Source organism: Tupaia chinensis, unplaced genomic scaffold (genome assembly GCF_000334495.1).
Source record: "Tupaia chinensis unplaced genomic scaffold, TupChi_1.0 Scaffold000037_13, whole genome shotgun sequence".
Classification (NCBI taxonomy): domain Eukaryota; kingdom Metazoa; phylum Chordata; class Mammalia; order Scandentia; family Tupaiidae; genus Tupaia; species Tupaia belangeri.
In genome coordinates, this window is record NW_006159471.1 from 667,772 (window position 1) to 689,693 (window position 21,922).

General features: G+C 42.2%; 1 protein-coding gene across 1 annotated transcript in view; it reads left to right on the forward strand.

Moving 5' to 3' along the window:
- Positions 1-1,789: 1,789 nt before the first annotated feature.
- Positions 1,790-21,922, forward strand: part of PSMC4 (proteasome 26S subunit, ATPase 4) — a 22,285-nt gene continuing 2,152 nt past the window's right edge. Inside the window, exons 1-6 of the mRNA XM_006140388.3 lie at positions 1,790-1,921; positions 2,819-2,917; positions 3,020-3,206; positions 5,061-5,207; positions 5,290-5,399; positions 5,502-5,595. Coding sequence (XP_006140450.1) covers positions 1,886-1,921; positions 2,819-2,917; positions 3,020-3,206; positions 5,061-5,207; positions 5,290-5,399; positions 5,502-5,595 — 673 coding nt within the window. The 5' untranslated portion in view covers positions 1,790-1,885. The remainder of the gene's footprint in view (positions 1,922-2,818; positions 2,918-3,019; positions 3,207-5,060; positions 5,208-5,289; positions 5,400-5,501; positions 5,596-21,922) is intronic.

Genomic DNA, 21,922 nt, shown 5'->3' on the forward strand with positions numbered 1-21,922 from the left:
TGGGGCATCGGGGGCGTGAAGCGACGGGGGGGGGGGCATTCCTCCCTCGAAGTTCCTGGCTCAGGGGTCAAAAGATGGGAGTGGGGTTTCTGTCAGCCATTTCATTCTTGAGTATTTTCCCAGAAGAAATTAATATATATGTTCATGCAAAAAAATATGGTAGACTATTCATAGCACCACAATAGCCCCAAACTGAGGTATATTCACACAATGGAAACCACTCAATAAAGAAAATGGAAGAACTATTTCTACATACAACATGAATGAATCTCACAAACATAATATTAAGTAAAAGAAATCGAATGCACAGTATACACTGTATGTGTCTAGAGACAAATAATCCATGCTGTTACAAGTCAGATGAGAGATACTCTTTAGGGGAGGATGAGTTTAAGGGTGTTTATGGTGCTTGGGGGCTATTTTTGGTTTCTTGTGTTGAACAAGAGAGGCACCTGCAAATAAAGTTGGAAAGAAAAAGGTATTTATTAGTGTTACAAACTAGTTCAAAAATAAGGGTCAGATTCTGGGGCATACAGCTAGATCTCACCAGTAGCTGGGCCAGAGTGAAGTGACAGACATGTCTTGGTTCTGAGGAAACAGTTTTCTATTTTAAACCAAAAATATAACTTTGGAGAAAGTTTACATTGGACAAGGATAACAGAGGAGAGTCTGTAGAAGCTGGAAAAAGGGACAAAATTGGGCAAAAGCCCTTTTGTCTTTGCATGGGCAGGATTTCAAGTTCTGCAAGTTACAATTATTTGGAAAAGTCTTGCAAAGGTCAGTCTTGCAGTTGGAAGAAAGTAATTGGTAGGCACACTGGTCAGCAGCTCCCTCTTTGTCCTCCAACCTCTCCCCTCCCTTTTTTTTTTCTTTTAGTATTGCAGTCTCTTTTCTGGATGAACCTTGCCTTCACACTTGATCTGGATACCAGTTATATAGGTATGTCCATTTTGTGTAAATTCATTGTGCTGTTACATTAACAACTTGTGCATGTCTACGTATTTACATTTCAATAAAAGATTTGCTTAACAAAAAGTGTAGCTGGTGTGAAACCTGGATTATATTCTTGGGGTTGGGATCGCAGGCTTTGGGGATAGATTTGGGTCCCAGTCCATGCTCTGTCCCTTTGGCTCGCCGTGACTGTGGCCAGTGACTTTATGATTCTGAGCCTATTTCCTTCTCTGCAAGAGTCGTAACCTAACGCCTGTTAAAATTGGTTGGGACCCAACTCCTAGAGACCCGCTGCCTAACTTTCTCCAGCCCTGACAGGTGGGTTCTATAAATTTACTGCTTAAGGTACCCGAAGGCTTGGGGCTCCTCACTCAGTGTGGAACGCTGTACAGAGTGTCACTCTCAGGGGTAGCCTGGGCTTTCCCACGCCAGTGCAGGGTACTCTCCTGGGGGAAGCCCACGAGGAGAGCCTTAGAAAGACCCTTCTAGGAAACCGGGACCAAAGCCAGCCACGCCACTAAATGAGAGAGAAGTTTATTTGGCCACCAAATCCTCCACTGGTAGAACTCAGAATTCTCTGTCTTAAGAACAATCGAACCACGCCACCTACTGGACAGAAAGCCTGAGCCCTCGGCCGGCGCGGGAGGTGAAGTTAACGCACATTACTGCGCACGCGCGCCACCCAGACCCTTCCGCGCGCCGGCAGGGTACGGACAGCGCATGCGCCTATTCTGGGGGCGGAGGTCAGGACGAGGTCTTCCCCATCTGGGCGGAGCCCAGGACCGGGGCTTGATCTTGTCTGGCTCGTTTAGCTCACCCTTGGCAATAGATTAAACTAAGTTTCCCAGAATCCTCTTAGACCAGAGACTTCCGGCGGCTTCAGCGGAAGCAGTGACTGATCAGGCTGGGCCACACGGAGGCGGGCTTGGTCACTATGGAGGAGATAGGCATTTTGGTGGAGAAGGCTCAGGTGCGGTGGTGACTTGGGCTTTCCGTCCAGGCGGGGTTCGCGGAGAGAGGGTCGAGCCAGACCCGGGTGGGGAATAGGGAACTGAGAGTGACTTCGAGGATTTCAGCTCGGGTCTGGGTGATTTCATAGGCCTGGGTGGAGAACTTTGTGCCGTCCGGAGGCCTGTCTGGGTAGCCAAGTAATGTCAGGAGGGCGGTAAGCACAGAAAGCGGGGCTGAGGGATTGAGGGACGGTAGATGTTCTTTGAGACGGTTGATTTCGAGGCCTGAGTAGGAGCGCTTAGTGATGTTGGTAGTCTGGCGGGATTAGAGTTGGTAATGAGAAGTGTACGGGACCCGGCTGTGCGGCCTAGTGGTGTAGGGGCCTAGGCTGAGGGGCTAACCATGGCCAGGGGTTGACTGGGAATGGTGGCTACGACTTATCTTAGCTGAGAGATGTTTGAGCCTAACTTAGGTTGGGATTCTATGACCTGAGGGTTTTTTTTTGAGGGAAAGCTGGGTTATTCTAGGATGCTTTGAAGACATGTGAATTTAACAGCCTGTCTGGGAGAGCCACGTGACATTAAGAACCTGTTGAGGGGGGCTGGGAACATTGGGTCTGGTAAGGAGTTGATGTGATATCTGGGAGCTGGGTGACATTTGGAGACATGTTATGAGTGGCATATGATAGCAAAAGGTCTGTTTGGGCAGTAAGTTGACATAAGAGACTTGTTTAGGGAACTAGGTGACATTTGAACCCTACTTAGCAGGCCGAGAGGTTTCCAGGATCTGTTTAGAGGGCCTGAATGATGTCAGCCACTTCTTAGAGTCACTCATGACTTCATAGGGAAGTGGATAGGGGGCTCTAGATTCTTTCATGAGGGGCCTCTCTTCCAGCTTGTTTTTCCTTTTGGTCTAGGATGAGATCCCAGCACTGTCTGTGTCTCGACCCCAGACTGGCCTGTCCTTTCTGGGGCCTGAGCCTGAGGACCTGGAGGACCTGTATAGCCGCTATAAGGTACATTCACCCCCAGCCTGGACCCTGCATGGCCACTTTCTAACATTCCCTGAATCAGCAAAGCCTGGAGCTGTCCCTTACCTCATTCCTCTGTGCTCACAGAAACTGCAGCAAGAGTTGGAGTTCCTGGAGGTGCAGGAGGAGTATATCAAAGATGAGCAGAAAAATCTGAAGAAGGAATTCCTCCATGCCCAGGAGGAGGTGAAGCGAATCCAGAGCATCCCATTGGTCATTGGGCAGTTTCTGGAAGCTGTGGATCAGAATACAGCTATCGTGGGTTCTACCACAGGTGTGTGGATGGGTGGGGCATCTCATTCATTCATTTGTCCACTTAACATCTGTATCCTGTCATGTGCCAGGAACTGGGGTCTGCCATATTGCCAGAGTCTTAAATAACAGCAAATGAGGTAGTACAGTGTAATGGTATACATCAGAATATTTTGATTAATCTAAAAGTAGAAATATCTTTTATAGTTGTGAATGTTTACCTGTTTCTGTCTCTCACATTTGAATACATGCAGTCTTTCCTCAGTATATGTAAGCAGTTAGTTCTAGGATTCCCTGTTGGAGAAAATCCTTGGACATTCAAGTCTCTTTAAAATGGTGTAATATTTGCATATAACCTATAGATATCCTTCCACAGACTGTAAATCACTGATAGAATGCTTGTTACAATGTAAGTACTATGGAAATAGTTGTCATATTGTATTGTGTTGACAAAAAAAAAGTCTACATGTTCAGTACAGATGCAACCTTTTTTTTTTTTAAATCCAAAATACATTCCATCTACATTTAGTTTTATCTGCACATGTGGAACCTACAGATAAAAACGGAGAGCCAGCTGTACTCTGATATGTTCTAATTTGTTTTGATTTAAACAGAGTTTTGGTCATGTCCCTCTAATTGACTTCAAAACTGCTACTGGGTTGGGACCTGTCATTTAAAATGATGGTTGGAGTGTTAAGAGATTGGGCTCTGGTGAGAACTCAGTGTACAATACCTGCTGTTACTAACATAGGTCCAGGTCCTGACCTTATGGTGGTTATTGTCTCTGGCATCTCTCTTTTTTTTTTTTAAGATTTATTTTAAATTTTACTTCTTCAATTTTGACCAGAGAGAGACAGAGAGAAAGGGAGAGTGAGAAAGCAAGCTGCCAGATTCGGGACTTGAACCGTGATAGGCCATGTGGGAGTCTAACGCCTCAACCACCATGCCACCTGCTGGCCCCTGTCCTTGGCATCTTATCTGTCTTCCTGCTTCTGGCCTCTGCTCCTTTGTACTAAGCCATGTTCTTAATAAAGGATATGGACAAAGGTGTTTGCCTGTCTTGAAGTAGACTGCTGGGCTATGAGGAAGCAAGGAGTGGGAGTATCCAGGATAAGGCCTGTATATTTGACCTGTGGGGCTTAGGGGGACAGCAGGGCCCTCTGACATTGGTGGAGGAGTAGGTTTGGAGGAAGACAGTGAAGGTGGCCCAGGACATTGAGGGGGTAGTCCAGGAGGCTGCTGGACAGCTAGGTCTGATGATCAAGAGAGAGAGAGGCTGCAGAAAGATGTATCTATCAGCAGCATAAACATAGGAAGTAAGATTGGAGAGGTGAGACTGGAGGCTAGGTGACCAAGGAGAAGTTATGCAAGGACCTAGAAAGGGGAGAGCAGGTCCAAATCAGTTAGGGACCATGGGAAGAAAAGGAGGGACAGGCTAGAGACATGCAGGAGGCTGAGTGGAAGGTTGTAGTGACTGACGGACTATGGAGGGGAGGAGAGAAAAGTCCAGGGTGGGGTTCTGCCTGGGAACTGGGGTATGTGGGTCTCCTTGAGACAGATTCAGGAGGAACAGCACAGTTTGGGGAAAGAAACTGAGATCACATAGTGAGTGAGACATACTTAGGGGACATCTAAAAGGAGACATGTTGAACACCCAAGCTGGAGCTCAAGAGAGACAGTCAGGGCTACCTACAGACACAATGAAATTGTTAGTGTGAACATGGGAGACAGACTGGAGGCCAAGAGAGGCCCTATCAGGGCCTGAGTGAGGTTACTGGTGGCCTAGAGGGTATGCATGAGGCCTGGGGAGTAGAAAGAGAACAGTTTTAGAGGCTCTGACACTTTTCATTCTCCTCCCTTTCTGTCCCTTCTAAAGGCTCCAACTATTATGTGCGTATCCTGAGTACCATAGACCGGGAGCTGCTGAAGCCCAATGCCTCGGTGGCCCTCCACAAGCACAGCAATGCCCTCGTGGATGTGCTGCCTCCTGAGGCTGACAGCAGCATCATGATGCTCACCTCAGGTAAGGGGGGGAGCCTAGTCCTGGGAGGCCCAAGGGCATCCTGTGGGCCAGCTTGGGAGTCCCAGCTCTGCCGTCCCACCAGACCAGAAGCCAGATGTGATGTATGCAGACATTGGTGGCATGGACATCCAGAAACAGGAGGTCAGGGAAGCTGTGGAGCTCCCACTGACACACTTTGAGCTTTATAAGCAGGTAAGGAGTTGGGGGTGACAGCAAAGGGAGAGGCCTCACTGGGCCTGGGGTTGGTAATTAGATTCCTTGTCTCATGCTTCATTCCATACTTTTGGGTTTCAGATTGGCATTGATCCTCCCCGAGGCGTCCTCATGTATGGCCCACCAGGCTGTGGGAAGACCATGTTGGCAAAGGCCGTGGCACATCACACTACAGGTGAACCCCCTCCTTCTGTCACTGAGCTCTGTCCTTCTGGCCTTTTCACCTTTTTCCCTGTCCCTCATCCTCCCAAGGAAGTGACACTGAGTAGTGATTGCAAACTTGGCCTCTGGGGTTATAGTGCAGGTGTGTCTCTTGAATTAAGAATTTAAGTTTGTGTTTAACAACCAGCATTTTAAACATGAAATAGAACAGAAAAATGCCAGGGGGCATCCCACATGGTACAAGTTCCTGTTTTGTGAAATTCATTCGCACACACAAGTGTTTGTGTATGCTTCTGGCTATTTATAAGTGTATTCCCTTTGTAGGTTCCAGACACAAATGTCTGATTGTCACTCTATTACTGTTTGCATAGTTTTAGTATGGGGCTTGGCACATCTTCAAATTTTACTGTATATGAACCAGGGAGCAGTAAAAGGCCATGGTTAGCAGTGTGTTTTCTGGGTCAGACTGCCTGATTTTGAAATCTGACTCCCTTATCAACTGTTTATGTGATCCTCAATAAGTTAGCCTCTCTGTGACTCAGTTTTCTCAATTGTCAGATAGAGACAATCATAGTACCTGCTTTCCTGGAGTGGTCAGTGGGTTGAAACAAGGAAAAGCACTTGGAACCACTATGCCTGGCATGTAGTAAGTGGGCAACACATGTCAGCCACTGACTGTATCACTTGCTTGGCACTTCATTGAACATTTACTCTGTTCTGGTCCCATGCTGGGATATAAGATAAATTACATGTTGTCCACTGCTTTGGTGGGGAAAAGAGAAGTATACACTTAGAACTCAAATCATTCAAAGGCTGGCCCTGTGACTTAGTAGTGGTTAAAAAAGCAGATCTCACGTGGCTGACTGCAGTTCAAATGTTGGCCATGGTGGCTTGAAAAATCTGCTGGGTACATGTTTGATGAGTACCTCAATTCCTGATAGGATGGAGAAATAGAGAAGAGATTGTGGCATGCCCACATTCTGATGGGGGTTGCTTCCTTCTTCTCTCTGTTTGTCTCTGGTGAGCATATGTGCCCTCTGCAATTAAAAAATGTTTAAGAAAGGAGTTGGCATCATGGCCCGGTGGTTAAGGGAGCCAAATCCTACATGGCTGACCACGAAGTTAAAATCTTAGCCCTGGAGGCTTGAAAAACATGCTGGCTGTGCATGCATACTCCAATGGGATAGAGAAATGTGTGAGAGAGGATTGCAATGTGACCACACTCCTTGAAGGAGGTGCATTCTCTCCTTCTCTGACAAGTGCACGAACCTTCTGGCAAAAAAAAAAAAAAATAAATAGGGTAAAATAAAAAGAACTCATTCAGTGACTAGTGAGTAGATTGTAGGTCGTGAGGTATTAAATGTTGACAAGAACAACTAAGCGGGACAAAGGAGTTGAATAATAGAGGCAGCTACTTTTTTTTATATGCTGGGGCTAAGGGATGGTCAAGGAAGACTTTTCTGAGGTGACGTTATTATAAAGGCCCAAAAGCTTGAGGGAATGCATCACATGGATGTCTAGGGGAAGGAATGGACCAGGCTAGGCTAAGGGAGAGGCTTGAGGCAGGCACGAACTTAGTGTTCCAGGAACAGTGAGGAAGTCCCAGTGGCTGAAGCTGAGTCAAGGTGCATGTAGTTAGATATGAGGTCAGTGGGGGGACACTCTACAGAGTAATGAATGCTCTAGGGAAACAGGGAGGGGAGTGGGATTGCCGTGGCAGTTGCTCAGGCCTCTCAGGGTTCCCAGAAAAAGCAAGATGTGAGGAAGAGTTTGTCAGATGTGAAGACTGGGAGAGAGGACATTCAAGACAGAGGAAACAGCATGTGCAAAGGTCCAGAGTTGGAAAAGAACTCATGTAGAGAATGAATCATAAGTAGACCATAAGTGCCATGAAGGCTGGGACCTTGTGCATGTGTGCTTTTTTTTTTTTTGAGAGGTTTTTGCCATAGGGCGCATGCTCGCCAGACAGAGAGAGACAGAAAGTGAGAAATCACCCCCCAGGGGGGATGGCCATGCCACAATCCCTTCTCCTTCATTCTCTTCTTGGGATCTTGGGCACGCACGCACACGCACCTGGCGTGAGTTTTAAACCACTGTGTCCGGGACTTGAACCACGGTCAACTACGTGGGAGTCTAGCAACATAGCCATTATGCTAACTGCTGGTCCCATGTGTGTTTTTTTTTTTGAGAAACATTTTTGCTGTAGGGCACATGTGCTTGCCAGAGATACAGAAAGTGAGAATTCACCCCCTGGGGGGATTGACCATGCCTTAGTCCCTTCTGCCCATTCTCTTGAGCTTTTGGGCATGCACATACACACGCCTGGTGTGAGTTTCAAGCTGTCAGGTCTGAGACTTGAACCATGGTTGACTATGTGGGAGTCTAGTGCCTTAAGCACTACACCACCTGCTGGCCCTGTTCTGGTCCCAGTCCAGTAACTGTGATGGGTACTCAGAAAAAATTTCTTGACTGGCTGGCTGAACCAAGAGCTGTGCTTGCAGGACATGAGGCTGAGGAGATCATAAAGTGCCTGAATATAAGTAGTCTAAGACCATTTATAGTCTGAAAGAAACCTAATGGCCATTGAGAAGAAGACTTTGATCTGGGGGACAGGCAACTTTCCTCAGAGGTCTTGGGATGGACTGGAGAGAGAAGGTAGACTCAGGGAAGATGTAGCAGAATTTACTAGCTGACTGATGTGACTGGCAAGAAAGAAGAGTAAGGAGCAATTCCCAGTTCTTGGCTTCAACAACCAGGTGTTTATGGTGACCTTCACAGGACTGAGGAACAACAGATTGGGATAAGGGAGAAGATGGGTTCAGTTTGGGACATAGTTTCAGTGACCATCGTTTCAGTGAACATCTCACTGTTGGTTTGAGCTGTAGATGGAGATTAGGAAGTCATCAGCTTATATGTTGTTCAGTCATTTTAGTAAATTGTAACCAGAATTTCTCAAAAATGAAATGAAAACAGGGAATTTAGTAACAATGGTAAATCCAGTCAGGATGCAAGACATCTGGAGTCTTCAACTTTTTTTTTTTAATTCTATTCCTTCACAAACTTTTTAAAATTATTATTCATACATTAAATTGCTATGCATCATTTAGATTGTGAAGAAACTTTACCCAGCATGATTTTATACTTCAGTCTAGCCCAGTTGAGACTATTATACACATCCTCGTCAACAGGTTATAAACCTTATTTGTGTCCCTTAAGTGTCTTACCTCTTCATTTCCCCTCAAATTTCCTTTCCTATGCTCTTCCTCTCCCACATTCTCTTTCCACTTTGTCTCTAGTGTCCATCGCAATTTTTAATACTTTTATGTTCTCCAGTCTTTCAGTCTCTACCGTAGAGTGCGGACAGTTGGTATATGTTAAGTGGAGACATACAGTGTCTCTCTTTCATAGCCTGACTTGCTTCACTTAGCAACATATCTTCCATATTTGTCCACTTTCTATCAAATTCCAGAGCCTTGTTTTTTATGGCTGAATAGTACTCCATGGAGTATATGTGCCACAATTTTTCAGTCCATTTATCCATTTGTAGATATTAGGGTTGGTTCCAAGTCTTAGCAATCCTGAGTAATGCTGCAGTGTAAATAGTTGTGCAAGCACTTTTCCGAATGAGTGCTCCTCTGTCCTTTGAGTAGATACTCAGGAGTGGAATTGCTGGATCATATGGTAGTTCTATTTGAAGGTCTTTGAGGAACCTCCATATCCTTCTCCACAGTGGCTGGACCAATTTACATTCCCACCAACAGTGTAGGAGTGTTCCCCTTCTACCACCTCCCCTCCAGCACTTATCATTATTTGTTTTTTTAATCTTCACCAGTCTGACTAGGGTTAGGTGGTATCTCATTGTGGTTTTGATCTGCATCTCCCTTACAATGAGGGATGTTGAATATTTTTTCATATGCTTTTTGGCTGTTCGTATGTCTTTCTTAGAGAGTTGTTTATTCAGCTCATTTTCCCATCTTTTAATTGGGTTAATCATTTTCTTCTGGGTAAGCTGCTTGAGTTCCCTGTGTATTCCATTTATTGGTCCCTTATCTGAGGCACAGTTAACAAAAATTCTCTCCCATTCCAAGGGCTGTCTGTTCACACTAATTATGGTGTCCTCTGCTGTGCAGAAATTCCTTTATCTGATATAATCCCACCTGTCTATTTTGGGGATTAGTGCCTTTGCTTTGTGGGTCTTGCTTAAGAAGTCTTTGCCTACCCCAATGTCTCCCAGAGTTTCCCCAGTGTTTTCCATCAGTAGTTTTATAGTTTGCAGTCTTAAGTTTAGATCTTTGATCTACTTTGAGTTGATTTTTGTTCATGGTAATAGATAGGGAGGGGTTCAGTTTAATCTTTCTGCAGGTGGATACCCAGTTTTTCCAACACCATTTGCTAAAGAGATTTCCCTTTTCCCAGTGGATTGACTGGTACCCTCTGTCAAAGATGAGCTGGCTGTATATTTTGGGGTTTATTTCTGGAGTCTCTTCTCTGTTCCATTGGTCCTCATGTCTATTTTGTGCCAATACCATGCTGTTTTGATGACCACAGCTTTGTAATATAATTTGGTTTCAGGAAGTGAGATGCCATCTATTCCATTCTTCTTGCGCAGGATGGCTTTAGCAAAACGGGGTCTTTTATGGTTTCTGACAAATTCTATGATTGTCTTTTTTAGATCTGTGAAGAATGTCTCTTGTCATTTTAGAGGGATTGCATTAAACAAGCAGATTAATTTGGGTAGGATTGCCATTTTAATTATATTGATTCTACTAATCCAGGAACATGGCATGTCCTTCCACTTTTTAGTGTCTATTTCAATTTCTTTTTAAGGTTTTCATAGTTTTCCTTGTAGATGTCTTTGACTTCCTTGGTTAGTTTTATTCCTCAGTATCTTATACTTCTTGTAACTATGATAAATGGATTTACATTTTTCAGTTCTCTGTCTGCTTGTTGTTTGTATATAGAAATGCTATAGATTTTTGTTAGTTAATTTTGTATCTGCCCACTTTACTGTATGCATTTATTACTTTGAGAAGTTTTTTCATGGATACTATTGGGTCTTCTTTGTATACAATCATGTCATCTGCAAACAGAGATAATTTCAGCTCTTCTGCCTTTTATTTTCTTCTCTTGTTTGATCGCATTGCTAGAACTTCCAGTACTGTATTGAATAGGAGCAGAGAAAATGGGCATCCTTGTCTTGTACCAGTTTTTAATGGAAAAACTTTCAGCTTTTCCCTATTCAATTTAATGTTACTGTAGGTTTTTCATAAATGGCTTTTATTATGCTGAGAAATGGTCCTTCTGTGCCAGTTTTACTGAGAGTCTCAATCATAAAGCCATGTTGTGTTTTGTTGAATGCTTTTTCTGCATCGATTGAAATGATCATATGGTATTTATCTTTCTTCCTGTTAATATGGTGTATTACATTTATGGTTTTGTGTATGTTGAACCACCCTTGCATCCCTGGAATAAAGCTCACCTGGTCGTGATGAATAATCTTTTTTATATGCTGTTGAACATGTTAGCAAGTATCTTGTTGAGAATTTTTGCATCTGTATTCATCAGAGATACAGGTCTATAGTTTTCCTTTGTTGTCGTATCCTTATCCGTTTTGGGAATGAGGGTTATGGAGGTTTCACAGAATGAATTTGGAAGGGATTCTTCCTTTTGGATTTCTAGAAACTGTGAGTAGGATGGGGGTTACCTCTTCTTAAAAAGTTTTGTAAAATTCGGCAGTGAAGCCATTGGGTCCTGGACTTTTGTTTGTTGGGAGGCTATTTATTACTGACTCAATCTCATTGCTTGTTATAGATCTATTCAGGCTTTCTGTGTCCTCTTGAGTCAATCTTGGTAGATTATATGTGTCCAGGAATTTGTCCATCTCATCCAGGTTTTCTTCTTTGTTGGCATGTAGTCACTCATAGTATCCTCTAGTGATGTTTTGTATTTTTGTTAGGTCTGTTGTAATGTTGCCTGATTTGTTATGGTTTTGACTTATCTGGTTCCTTTCTCTCTTAATTAGTCTGGCTAATGGTATGCCAATCTTGTTTATCTTTTCAAAGAACCAGCTTTTGCTTTCATTTATTTTCTGTATAGTTCACTTACTTTCTATTTCATTTATTTCTGCTCAAATCTTTATTATTTCTTTTCTCCTGGCATTTTTTTTTTGATTTTTGTTGTTCTTTTTCTAATTCCTTGAGGCATGATGTTAGGTTGTCCTTTTGTCACTTTTCCATCTTTTTCTTGTGTGCACTAATTGCTATGAACTTCCCTCTTATGACTACTTTTGCAGTATCCCATAGATTATGGAAACTTGTGTATTCATTATTATTAGTTTCCAGGAATCTTTTGATTTCCATCTTAATCTCTACAGTAGTCGTGGAGTCATTTAGAAGTAGGTTATTTAGTTTCCATGTATTTGTATATTTTCGAGGGCTCTTCCTGAGATTAATATTGAGTTTAATTCCATCATGGTTGGAGAAGATGCTGGATATAGTTTCTGTGCCTTTGAATCTGTTAAGGCTGGGTTTGTGCTCTGTCATGTGATCAGTCTTTGAGACATCTGTAGATGTCTATCAAGTCCATCTGTTTTATGGTATCATTTAGGTCCTGAGTCTCTTTGTTTATCTTTGGTCTTGTTGACCTGTCTAAAGGAGATAAAGGGGTGTTGACATCTCTAACAACTATAGTGTTACAGTCTATCTCTCCTTTTAGATCTGGCAGTCTTTTTTTTTTACGTATTTGGGTGCTCCTTTGTTCGGTGCATAGATATTTATAATCATTATATCCTCTTGGTGAATTAGCCCTTTCACTACTGTATAATGCCCTTCTTTATCTTTTCTTATAGTTTTTGTCTTAAAGCCTATTTTGTCTGAAATCAGTATATAGTGACTCCCGCTCTCTTTTGGTTTCCATTTGCATGGAATACCTTTTTCCAGCCCTTCACTTTTAGTCTATGTATATCTTTATCTGTGAGATGGGTTTCTTGTAGGCAGCAGATGGAGGGTTTCTAATTTTTAATCCATTCAGCCAGTTTATGTGTCTTGATCAGAGAATTTAATCCATTGACGTTCAGTGTTATTAGTGATATTTCCAGACTTGTCCCTACCATCGAGTTGGCCATATTCCTGGTTGTTTTTGTTTTCTTATCTCTCTTTAGTTTTCTTGGTATAGTACTCCTTTCAGAATTTCTTGAAGAGCTGGTCTGGAGTTGGTAAATTCTATCAGGTTTTGTTTATCTGAGAACGTTTTTATTTTCTTTTCCCATATGAAGGATAATCTTGCTGTGTATAGTATTCTTGGTTGAAACTGCTTTTCATGTATAGTTTGCATATATTTCCCCATTCTTTCCTTGCATGCATTGTTTTCGGTGTTAGTCTGATGGAATAACCTTTGTAAGTGATTTGACATTTCTCCCTTGCCGATCTTAGTATCTCGTCTTTGTCTGTCGTTTTGGTCAATCTAGCTGTAATATGGCATGGAGAAGATCTTCTTGGATTAATTCTGCTTGGGGTTTTTTTGTATTTCTTAGGTCTGGATGTTTGAGTGCCTCTCTAGACTAAGAAAGTTTTCTTCCAGGATTTCATGGAATATATTATCAGTACCCTTATTAGTTTCACCTTCTGGGATGCCAGTTATTCATATATTTGGGTGTTTCACGATATCTAGTATTTCTCGTGTATTATCCTTGGTTTTCTTGGCTGTTTTCTCAGTATTTTTGATCATTTTTTCTAGGTGATTGGTTTTGTCTTCTACTTCTGAAATTCCATCTTCTGCATGGTCTAGCCTGCTTTTGATACCTTCAAGGGAGGTTTTAATTTCCTATATTATAGCCTTCATGTCTAACAGTTCTGTTTGGTTCTTTTTTATGGTGTCCAATTCTTTCATATTGTGGAAAGACTTCCTCATCTCTTGGAGTTCAGTGTCTCTTTTCTCTTACATCTCATAGAATTTTGTTACCATAAATATTTTAAATTCTTTTTCTAACATTTTGGTAATTGCTCTAAATTTTTCCTACTTGGAGACAGGTTACATTGTTCCCTTGGTGGAGAAGTACTACTTGATTCTCTCATCCTTGAGGCTCTTCTTTGATTTTTAGTCATTTGGTAATGTATTCATTTCTAGTCAGTTAGTTGGAGAGGGATTCTGTGACCGTGACCTCATGTGTTTCCCCCACTGTGAAGTAATTTGGTGCTATTTTCTCCCTTCTACTAAGTCCTCAAATGGGGGAATCACAGGAGGAGTTTTACAATCGGATTTGTAAAAGGGTATTTAACTATTTTTGCAACCACTGCAGTGATGTGCAAAGAATTCTCTAAAACTGTCAGTGCTCAGGTGGTTAGCTACTATGCACCTAATCATCTCTAGGCAGAGGGCGTGGGCTGAGAAGTAAAACAGAAAAGTAAGGTAAAGAAAAAGAAAGTAGGAAATAGAAATAGGAAGAGAGGGTAAAGAAAAAAAGAATGAAATTACTAGAAGAAAAAAGGGGAAAAGGAACAAAAAATCACTTTGCACAAAATTAAATTGGGATGAAAATAGAAGGCCCAAAACAGGCAAAGATGGAGATGCCTAGCAGCTTTCTGCCCTAGGTGAGAAAAAAGACAGAGATTAACAAGAGAAAGGGCCAAGGAGGGCAAAGAGCTGTTTTTTTTCTTTTTGGAGAGGTTTTTGCTATAGGGCGTGTGCGCTCGCCAGACAGAGAGAGAGACAGAGAGACAGAAAGTGAGAAATCATCCCCCAGGGGGGATGGCCATGCCACAATCCCTTCTCCATTCTCCTCTCAGGATCTTGGGCACGCACGCACGCGCCCGGCGTGAGTTTAAGCCACTGGGTCCGGGATGCAAACCGCAGTCGACTACGTGGGAGTCCAGCGACATAGCCATTACGCTAACTGCTGGTCCCAAAGAGCTGTTTTTCAAAAAGAGAAAAAAAAGTGGGGGGCAGAGGAGAGCAAGAGGGAACAAAGCAGCCATGCTACCTGGCTGGTGCTGGGTCTGGGACAGGGGACACTAGCTGGGGGAGACTTCACAATCGTGAAGTTGAATCTTGAGGCCAAAAACAGGCAAAGGTGGAGATGCCTAGCAGCTTTCTGCCCTGGCTGGTGCTGGGTCTCCTTTAACTCTTTAAAAAAAAACTGTACATATGCATTCCATATTTGACCAAATTGAATATTTGCTGAATGTCCACTGTGCACCAGGGGTTCTAGTTGGTGAGGACATTGCAGCAAACCAGTGTCTTCTTTTTTTTGTTTTTCAATTGTTGGAGTGTTTGTGTGCTCGCCAGAGAGAGAGAATGAGAAAAAACAGAGGGAGAAAGTATCCCTAGTAGGGCATGGTCATGCTACAATCCGTCTTTCTCTATTTCTCCAACCTATAGGGATTTGGGGCATGCACACACATATGCCCATTATGTTCCCCCCCGCCCCCGAGAGATTTTTGCTATAGGGTTTGTACGCTCTCTGGAGAGACAGAAAGAGACAGAAAGTGAGAGCTCATCCCCCCACCCCCTACCCCAGGGGAATGACACACCACAATCTCTTCTCTTCCATTCTCCTCAGGATTTTGGGCACAAACACACACATGCCCAGTGTGAGTTTTAAGCTGCCAGTTGGGACTTGAACCATGGCCGACTATGTGGAGTCCATCAACGTAATCATTACATCTGCTGGTCCCTGCCCAGTATGTTTTTCAAGCCACATTGTGAGGGTTCAAACCATGGTCAGTCATATGGGATTGGCTCCCTTAACCACTAGGCATTAGGGCTGGTCCTTTGTTTTGTTTTTAAGATAAGAATGATTATAGTGCATTATGATTGCTGTTGAAAGGAACTACTTGGTTGGCAAACTTGAAGACATATGCAAGAGAGGAAATATCAGATGGGAAGAGATCTCTGGGAAGATGGGAGTTAGAGCTTAGATGGAGGGACAGGAGAATAAAAGAAAAGGGTGAGTAAAGGTACTTTTCTTTGGTGAAGACAGGAAGCTGAGTGGGTTCCCACTTGATGAGGCATTTCCTGGCAACAAAGATGGGACAAGGCAGGTGAGATGCTTAAAAACAGTAAAAAGAGTCTGAAACAGCTGCTATGGAAAACAAGAAAGATCTGACAGGGACAAACAAATGATCATTCCCAGACAGTATAGAGGACCAGGGGAAGTTGGAGATAGGAATTTGTGGTGGTGCCTGTTCTCTGTCCTAGTCACGGTCCTGTTCTCTGAATTTTCTCCATAGAGACATAGCAGCCCTGAGTGGGTGTTCTCATATGGTGGTGATAATAGATATCATTCATGATATGAAGGAGTGATTCAGGCATGTATTAATTGTTTAATTAATGCTTAGTTATTTAAGTGCAAAAATAAAAAACCTCAATTATGTAATTGCTGAAGTCTGCTAGTAATTTTAAATTGGTTCCTTTGTCATTTCCATTAAGAAAATAAATTTAAGTAACCTGATTAAGGTCACCAGTTCATAAGTGATAGTTCTGGGATTCAATCCCAAGTGGGCTGACCCCAGACTTCAGGCTCTTTTTTGGAGAGAGTTTTTTTTTTTTTTTTTTTTTGGGCTATAGGGTGCATGCGCTCGCCAGAGAGACAAACAGAGACAGAAAGTGAGAAATCACCCAAATCACCCCCTGGGGGGATGGCCATGCCACAATCCCTTCTCCTCCATTCTTGTCTTGAGATCTTGGGCATGCACGAACACAGATCTGGTGTGAGTTTAAGCCACCAGGTCCGGGACTCGAACCGTGTTTGACTACATGGGAGTCCAGCAACATAGCCATTACACTAACTGCTGGTTCCCAGACCTCAGGCTCTTAACAGCTGTATTGATTCCTTTATTTCAGTGAGACAGGGTAGTGTTTTGCTGTGTGTAATACAAATGGTCCAGGAGATATTTTGAGGGTATTAGCAAGAGGATAACTGACCATTTAAGAAAACTAGAAACGCAGTATATAGATGTAAATACCAGATATAATGTGTGTGAAAGAGGGTCTGAGGAAGGACATTTGGGGGAGGGACAGGGAGGAAAAGCATTAATGGCACAGAGAGGTGTGGTATTATCTGTTGAAGATCTTTGTTTTTTTATCGACGGTGCTGGGGAGAGGTGTTCACCTGTTGAAATTTCCATTTTGTAAGACAAATAATAATGTGATTGAATGTATGGAAGAAAATGAAATGAAAATAAATAAATTAATAAAAAAAAAAAGAAAGCTATTGTGAGGCTATACACCTTTGTTTTATGTTTGGGATTGAGAAGGCTGCCTGTCAATTTTATTTTTTATTTAGGTTTTTTAACATTTAAATATTTTCTGAAAATATCTTTGGAGAAGATTATGTCAGAGTGCTTCACCCAGATTCCTTAATGCTATTCTTTTTTATAACTGTAGTACAAGTATGGAAATCAGGAAGTTAACATATATTATTGTCTTAATTTTAAAATTTTGTTCTTTTCCCCATTTATTTATTTTTACATTTTTCTACATTTACTTTACATATCAACAAATTTTTGCTCATACTCTATAGTTCTTGACAGTTAATAAGCAACTTCCAAAATTTCAGAATACTGAATTTTTAAAGATAATGTTCAAAATATTTCTTATAATTTTGTTTATGATTCTATAACAATAGAAACAGTATAGTTTTAAATAGTTTTGAGAAAATACTTACATGTCAAATACTCAAATTGTTGAAAAGCAAATGCCCAGCACGCTAGTCACACATAAACTTTCTCAATTCAGCCCTGCCTACCAAGTATTCTGTGATATACCATCTACTAGCAAAGATCAGTCTCTTTTTCTTCTTTCAAAGTCTTTCTCAAGATAATCCTCTAGTGTGGTTGCTCTTTTACAATCTCTACTGACTACAATGCTGGGCTGGGAAAGTCCAGATTATTTTATGTTATAAATTCTTTCATATATCTTTAATCATCTCTGTCAGGCAGAACTATTTATGGTGCCAGGCCATTTTTCTAAGAGTTTTTATTGGCTTACTTGAGATCCACCTTAATTCCATAGTTTTCTGATTAATATTTACATATGACATTCTAGTCAAAGCCCTGTCCAATAACGAGTATTTCCAACTTCTGATTCAGTGCAACAAGCATTATTGAATTTACGCAAGTAACACTTCTGCCCCAAAATAAGAATATTCCCAAATATTTCCAATTCAAGACAGGACAAGAAGGAAGAAAAATTTGTTTACATTTAAAAAAACAAACAAACATATTTTAACAAATTGCTGAACCTCTTGACAACTCAAAAGAAAGTAAAATGTTTAAACTGGGAAAACAAAGCATAGTAAAAAAAAGAAATCAGTAGTATTTTACTCATTTCAGTCTCTTGTTCAAACTCTCTTCTGTTGAATATGCAGTGTTACTGTGGTCCAATCTTTCCATTTAAATCCTGTAAGTTAACATTCAATGTAATTATTGATATTTCTTGTCCCTAGCATTAAATTGGTAATTTTCTTGGTTGCCTTTTGTTCTTTTATTTCTGTATGTGTCTTTAGTTTTCCTGGTCGAGCGCTCCTTTCAGAACTTCTTGAAGAGTGGGTCTTCTATTTGCAAATTCTTTCAGGTCTTGTTTATCTGAGAATGTTTTTATCCTTTCTTTCCATATGAAAGATAATCTTTCTGGGTATGGTATTCTTGGTTGAAACTGTTTTTCATTTAACACTTGGAATATATTTTCCCATTCTTTCCTTGCTCACATTGTTTCTGATGAGAGGTCTGAGGTTAGCCTGATGGGATAACCTTTATAAATGACCTGACATTTCTCTCTTGCCAATTTTAGTCTCTTGTCTTTGTGTATTTGGCCAGTCTGGCTATGATGTGCCTTGGGGTAGATCTTGGGTTTATTCTATTAGGGGTCCTTTGTATTTCTTGGGTCTGGATATTTGACTGTCTCTCTAGATTTGGAAATTTTTCCTCCAAGATTTCATGGAATAGATTTTCAGTGCCCTTATTAGTTTCCTCACTTTCTGAGATACCGATCATCTGGATGTTTGGACGCTTAATGCTGTATAGTATTTCTCGTGTAGTATTCTCACATTTTTGTGTTATTTTCACAGGTTTTTTTTTTTTTTGGTTATTTTTTCTAGATCAGAGGTTTTATCTTCAACATTTGAGATTTGATTTTCTGCATAAACTAATCTGCTTTTAATACCCATGAGGGAGGTTTTGATTTCCTGAATGGCATCCTTCATCTCTAATAGCTCCATTTGATTCTTTTTTATGGTGTGTATTTCCTCTTACAGATCATGGAAGAACTTCAACACCTCCTGGAATTCTTTGTCTCTTTTCTCCTGTATCTTCTGGAGTTCGTTATCTCTCAGCTCTTGCATCTCGTTTAGTTTTGTCACTATGAATATTCTGAATTCTCTGTCAGACATTTCCATAAGTTCTACTATACTGTCTGTGGATGATGAAGGATTGTTCTTTTCCCTTAAGGGAGAGATATTTTCTTGATTTCTCATGTTTTTTGTGCCTCTGCGGTTGTTTCTGGTTTTTCTGTGACAAAATGCATCCTCCACTTGTCTGAATATTTCAGGAGTCTAGTAGATGGAGTTTAGAGCATAGGTTCCCTGAAAAGGCCAGAACACACCTCAGTTTTAAAATTTAAAAATGGCTTCCTCTTTTTTAAAAATTATTTATTTAATTAATTAATTTATTGAGAGTTTTTTGCTATACGGCGCATGTGCTTGCCAGAAAGAGAGAGACAGAGAGACAGAAAGTGGTAAATCACCCCCCAGGGGGGATGGCCATGCTGCATTCCCTTTTCTATTTCCATCTCTATCCTCTCGGGATCTTGGGCACGCATGCACATGCACCCAGCGTGAGTTTAAGCCACTGGGTCCAGGACTCAAACTGCAGTCAACTATATGGGAGTCCAGCTACATAGCCATTATACCAAGTGCTGGTCCCAAAATAGCTTCTTGTCTGAATTTTTTTTTTTTTTTGGAGAAGGTTTTGCTATAGGGTGCATGCTCTTGCCAGAAAGACAGAGACAGACAGAGAGACAGTGAGAAATCACCCTCGTGGGGGGATGGCCACACCACAGTCCTTTCCCTCCATTCTCCTCTTGGGATCGTGGGCACACATGCACACACGCCCATCATGAGTTTAAGCCACCAGGTCCGGGACTGAGATCGACTGCATGGGAGTCCAGCGACATAGCCATTACTCCAACTGCTGGTCCCATGAATATTTTGGGAGTCTCTAAATTTATTTTTCATATTTTGCCAGAGGGCATGTGTGCTCTCCATAGAGAGGGAGTGGGCAGGGAGAGAAAAAGTACCCCCAAGTGCCAATCAGTATCATGGTAGTTTGGATGGCTGGATCCCACATGGCCAGCTGCATAGTTTGGGTCCAAGACCCTGCAGCTTGAAAAATATGGTGTGTGTGTGTGTGCATGTCCAAAATCCCAAAAAGGGGGAGAATGGAGGAGAAGGGATTGTGACATGGTCATCCCCCATGGAGGGTACTTTCTCAGCTTCCCCTCTTTCTCTCTCCTATGAGTCCATGTGCTCTCTGGCAAATTAAAAAAGAAGGGAAGAGGGAAAGCACCTCCCAATAGGGTGTGGTCATGCAATAGACTTTCCTTCTTTCCTCCTTCCCGTCAGGGTTTTGGGTATCCACAGTTGAATGCACACATATCCACAGTTGGCCATGTGGGATCTAGCTCTCTTAATCACTTAGCTATGAGGCTAGTCTTGTATATTAGTATGAACTAAAGTGTAGACCGTTTTCAATTTTCACCAATTTTTCCACTAATGTCCTTGTTCTGTTCCAAGTTCCAGTCTGGTGAAGAGAGATCAACTTGGCCAATAGGGATAGAAGTTGATAGACTCTTGCTTTGTGTTGTTCTCTTTTTTCTGAGTGAGTGAGTGGCACTGGCAGAGGGAGGAATACAGAGAGGGCTCAGGAATGGAGCAGTGGAAAAAGTTGGTGGCTACAGTTGAGTTATCTGGCTGTGGAGAAGATGAAGGTCCAAGCTGAGATGGGAATTCATCAATTTGTTATGGTGAAAATTAGCACAGTTTACTGAGCCAGTAACTGAAGCAGAACCCAGAACAATCTGAGATTGGGAGGACAGAGGACTGCAGTGATTGAATAAGAGAGGCCAACAGACAGACTGGGGTCCAATAAGTTCATTCCCAGAAACAGGGGTTTCACATGGAGCAGCCAAGTACATGTGTGGGCAATGCAAGGTGATCAGTGTGTTTAGAGGAGAAATTGGAAACCCTGAGGTTAGATGTTGAATGGTTAACCCAGGTGATGCAGGTACCTGGAAAGAGGGACACCTGGAGCCAGGTGTAAAGTCTAGATCTTAAGGAATGAATGGGGCAGGACTATAGACTTGCATAGCTCCTAGTTCATGACATAAAACCACCTGGCCTCCATGTAGGACCTGTGTGTCTCCTGTCTCTGTGGTAGTTGGAAGGAAAGCCTTGGAGGTGTGCTCTGCACAGCCATCAAGAAACAAGTCTAAAGGGAGGGTCTGGGACAAACTCCATTCTGGTTGTTGTTGTGTCAGAATTACACCCATGGTTTCTGCCTTTTGTATAGTATTAAAAAATGAATCCAGGAGCAGCAGGTGGTGTGGTGATTAAAGTGCTGGACTCCCAGATGTCAGACTGTGGTTTGAGTCCTCAACTTGGTGGCTTGAAAATCAAGCCAGGGGCCAACAGGTGGTATAGTGGTTAGGGCACTGGATTCTCACATGGCTGACCACTGTTTGAGTCCCAGACCTGGTAGCTTGCTTCCTCATTTTCTCTCTCTCTCTCTCTCCCCCTCTCTCTCCCTCTCTCTGGTGAGTGCATGTGCCTTATATAGTAAATTAAAATAATAGGGACCAGCAGGTGGCATAGTGGTTACAGTGGTAGACTCCCACATGGCTAATTATAGTTCGAGTCCTGGACCTGGCAGCTTGAAAATCACACTGGACACATATGCCTATGTGCCCAATATCGCAGGAGGAGAATAGAGAAGGGAGTGTGGCATGGCCATCCCCCCTGGGGGGCAATTTTTCACTTGCCCTCATTGTCTCCCTCTGTCTCTCTGGCAAGCACATACATCCTATGGCAAAAACCTTAAAAAATAATAAAAAAAAAATGTGTTGGGTGTATGTGCATGTGTTCCCAAAATCCTAGGAGGAGACTGGAGGAGAGGACATTGCAGGATTAGCCATCCCCCCTGGGGGTGATTTTTCACTTTTTTTTCTCATTGACTCTCTCTGGCAAACACATAAGCAAAAACCTTAAAACAAAATAAAAAGCAAGTTCATACATCAAATGGAACTTGGGGCTCTCAGCAAGGCAGTATGATGTCTTAGTTTTAGTGGTCTGG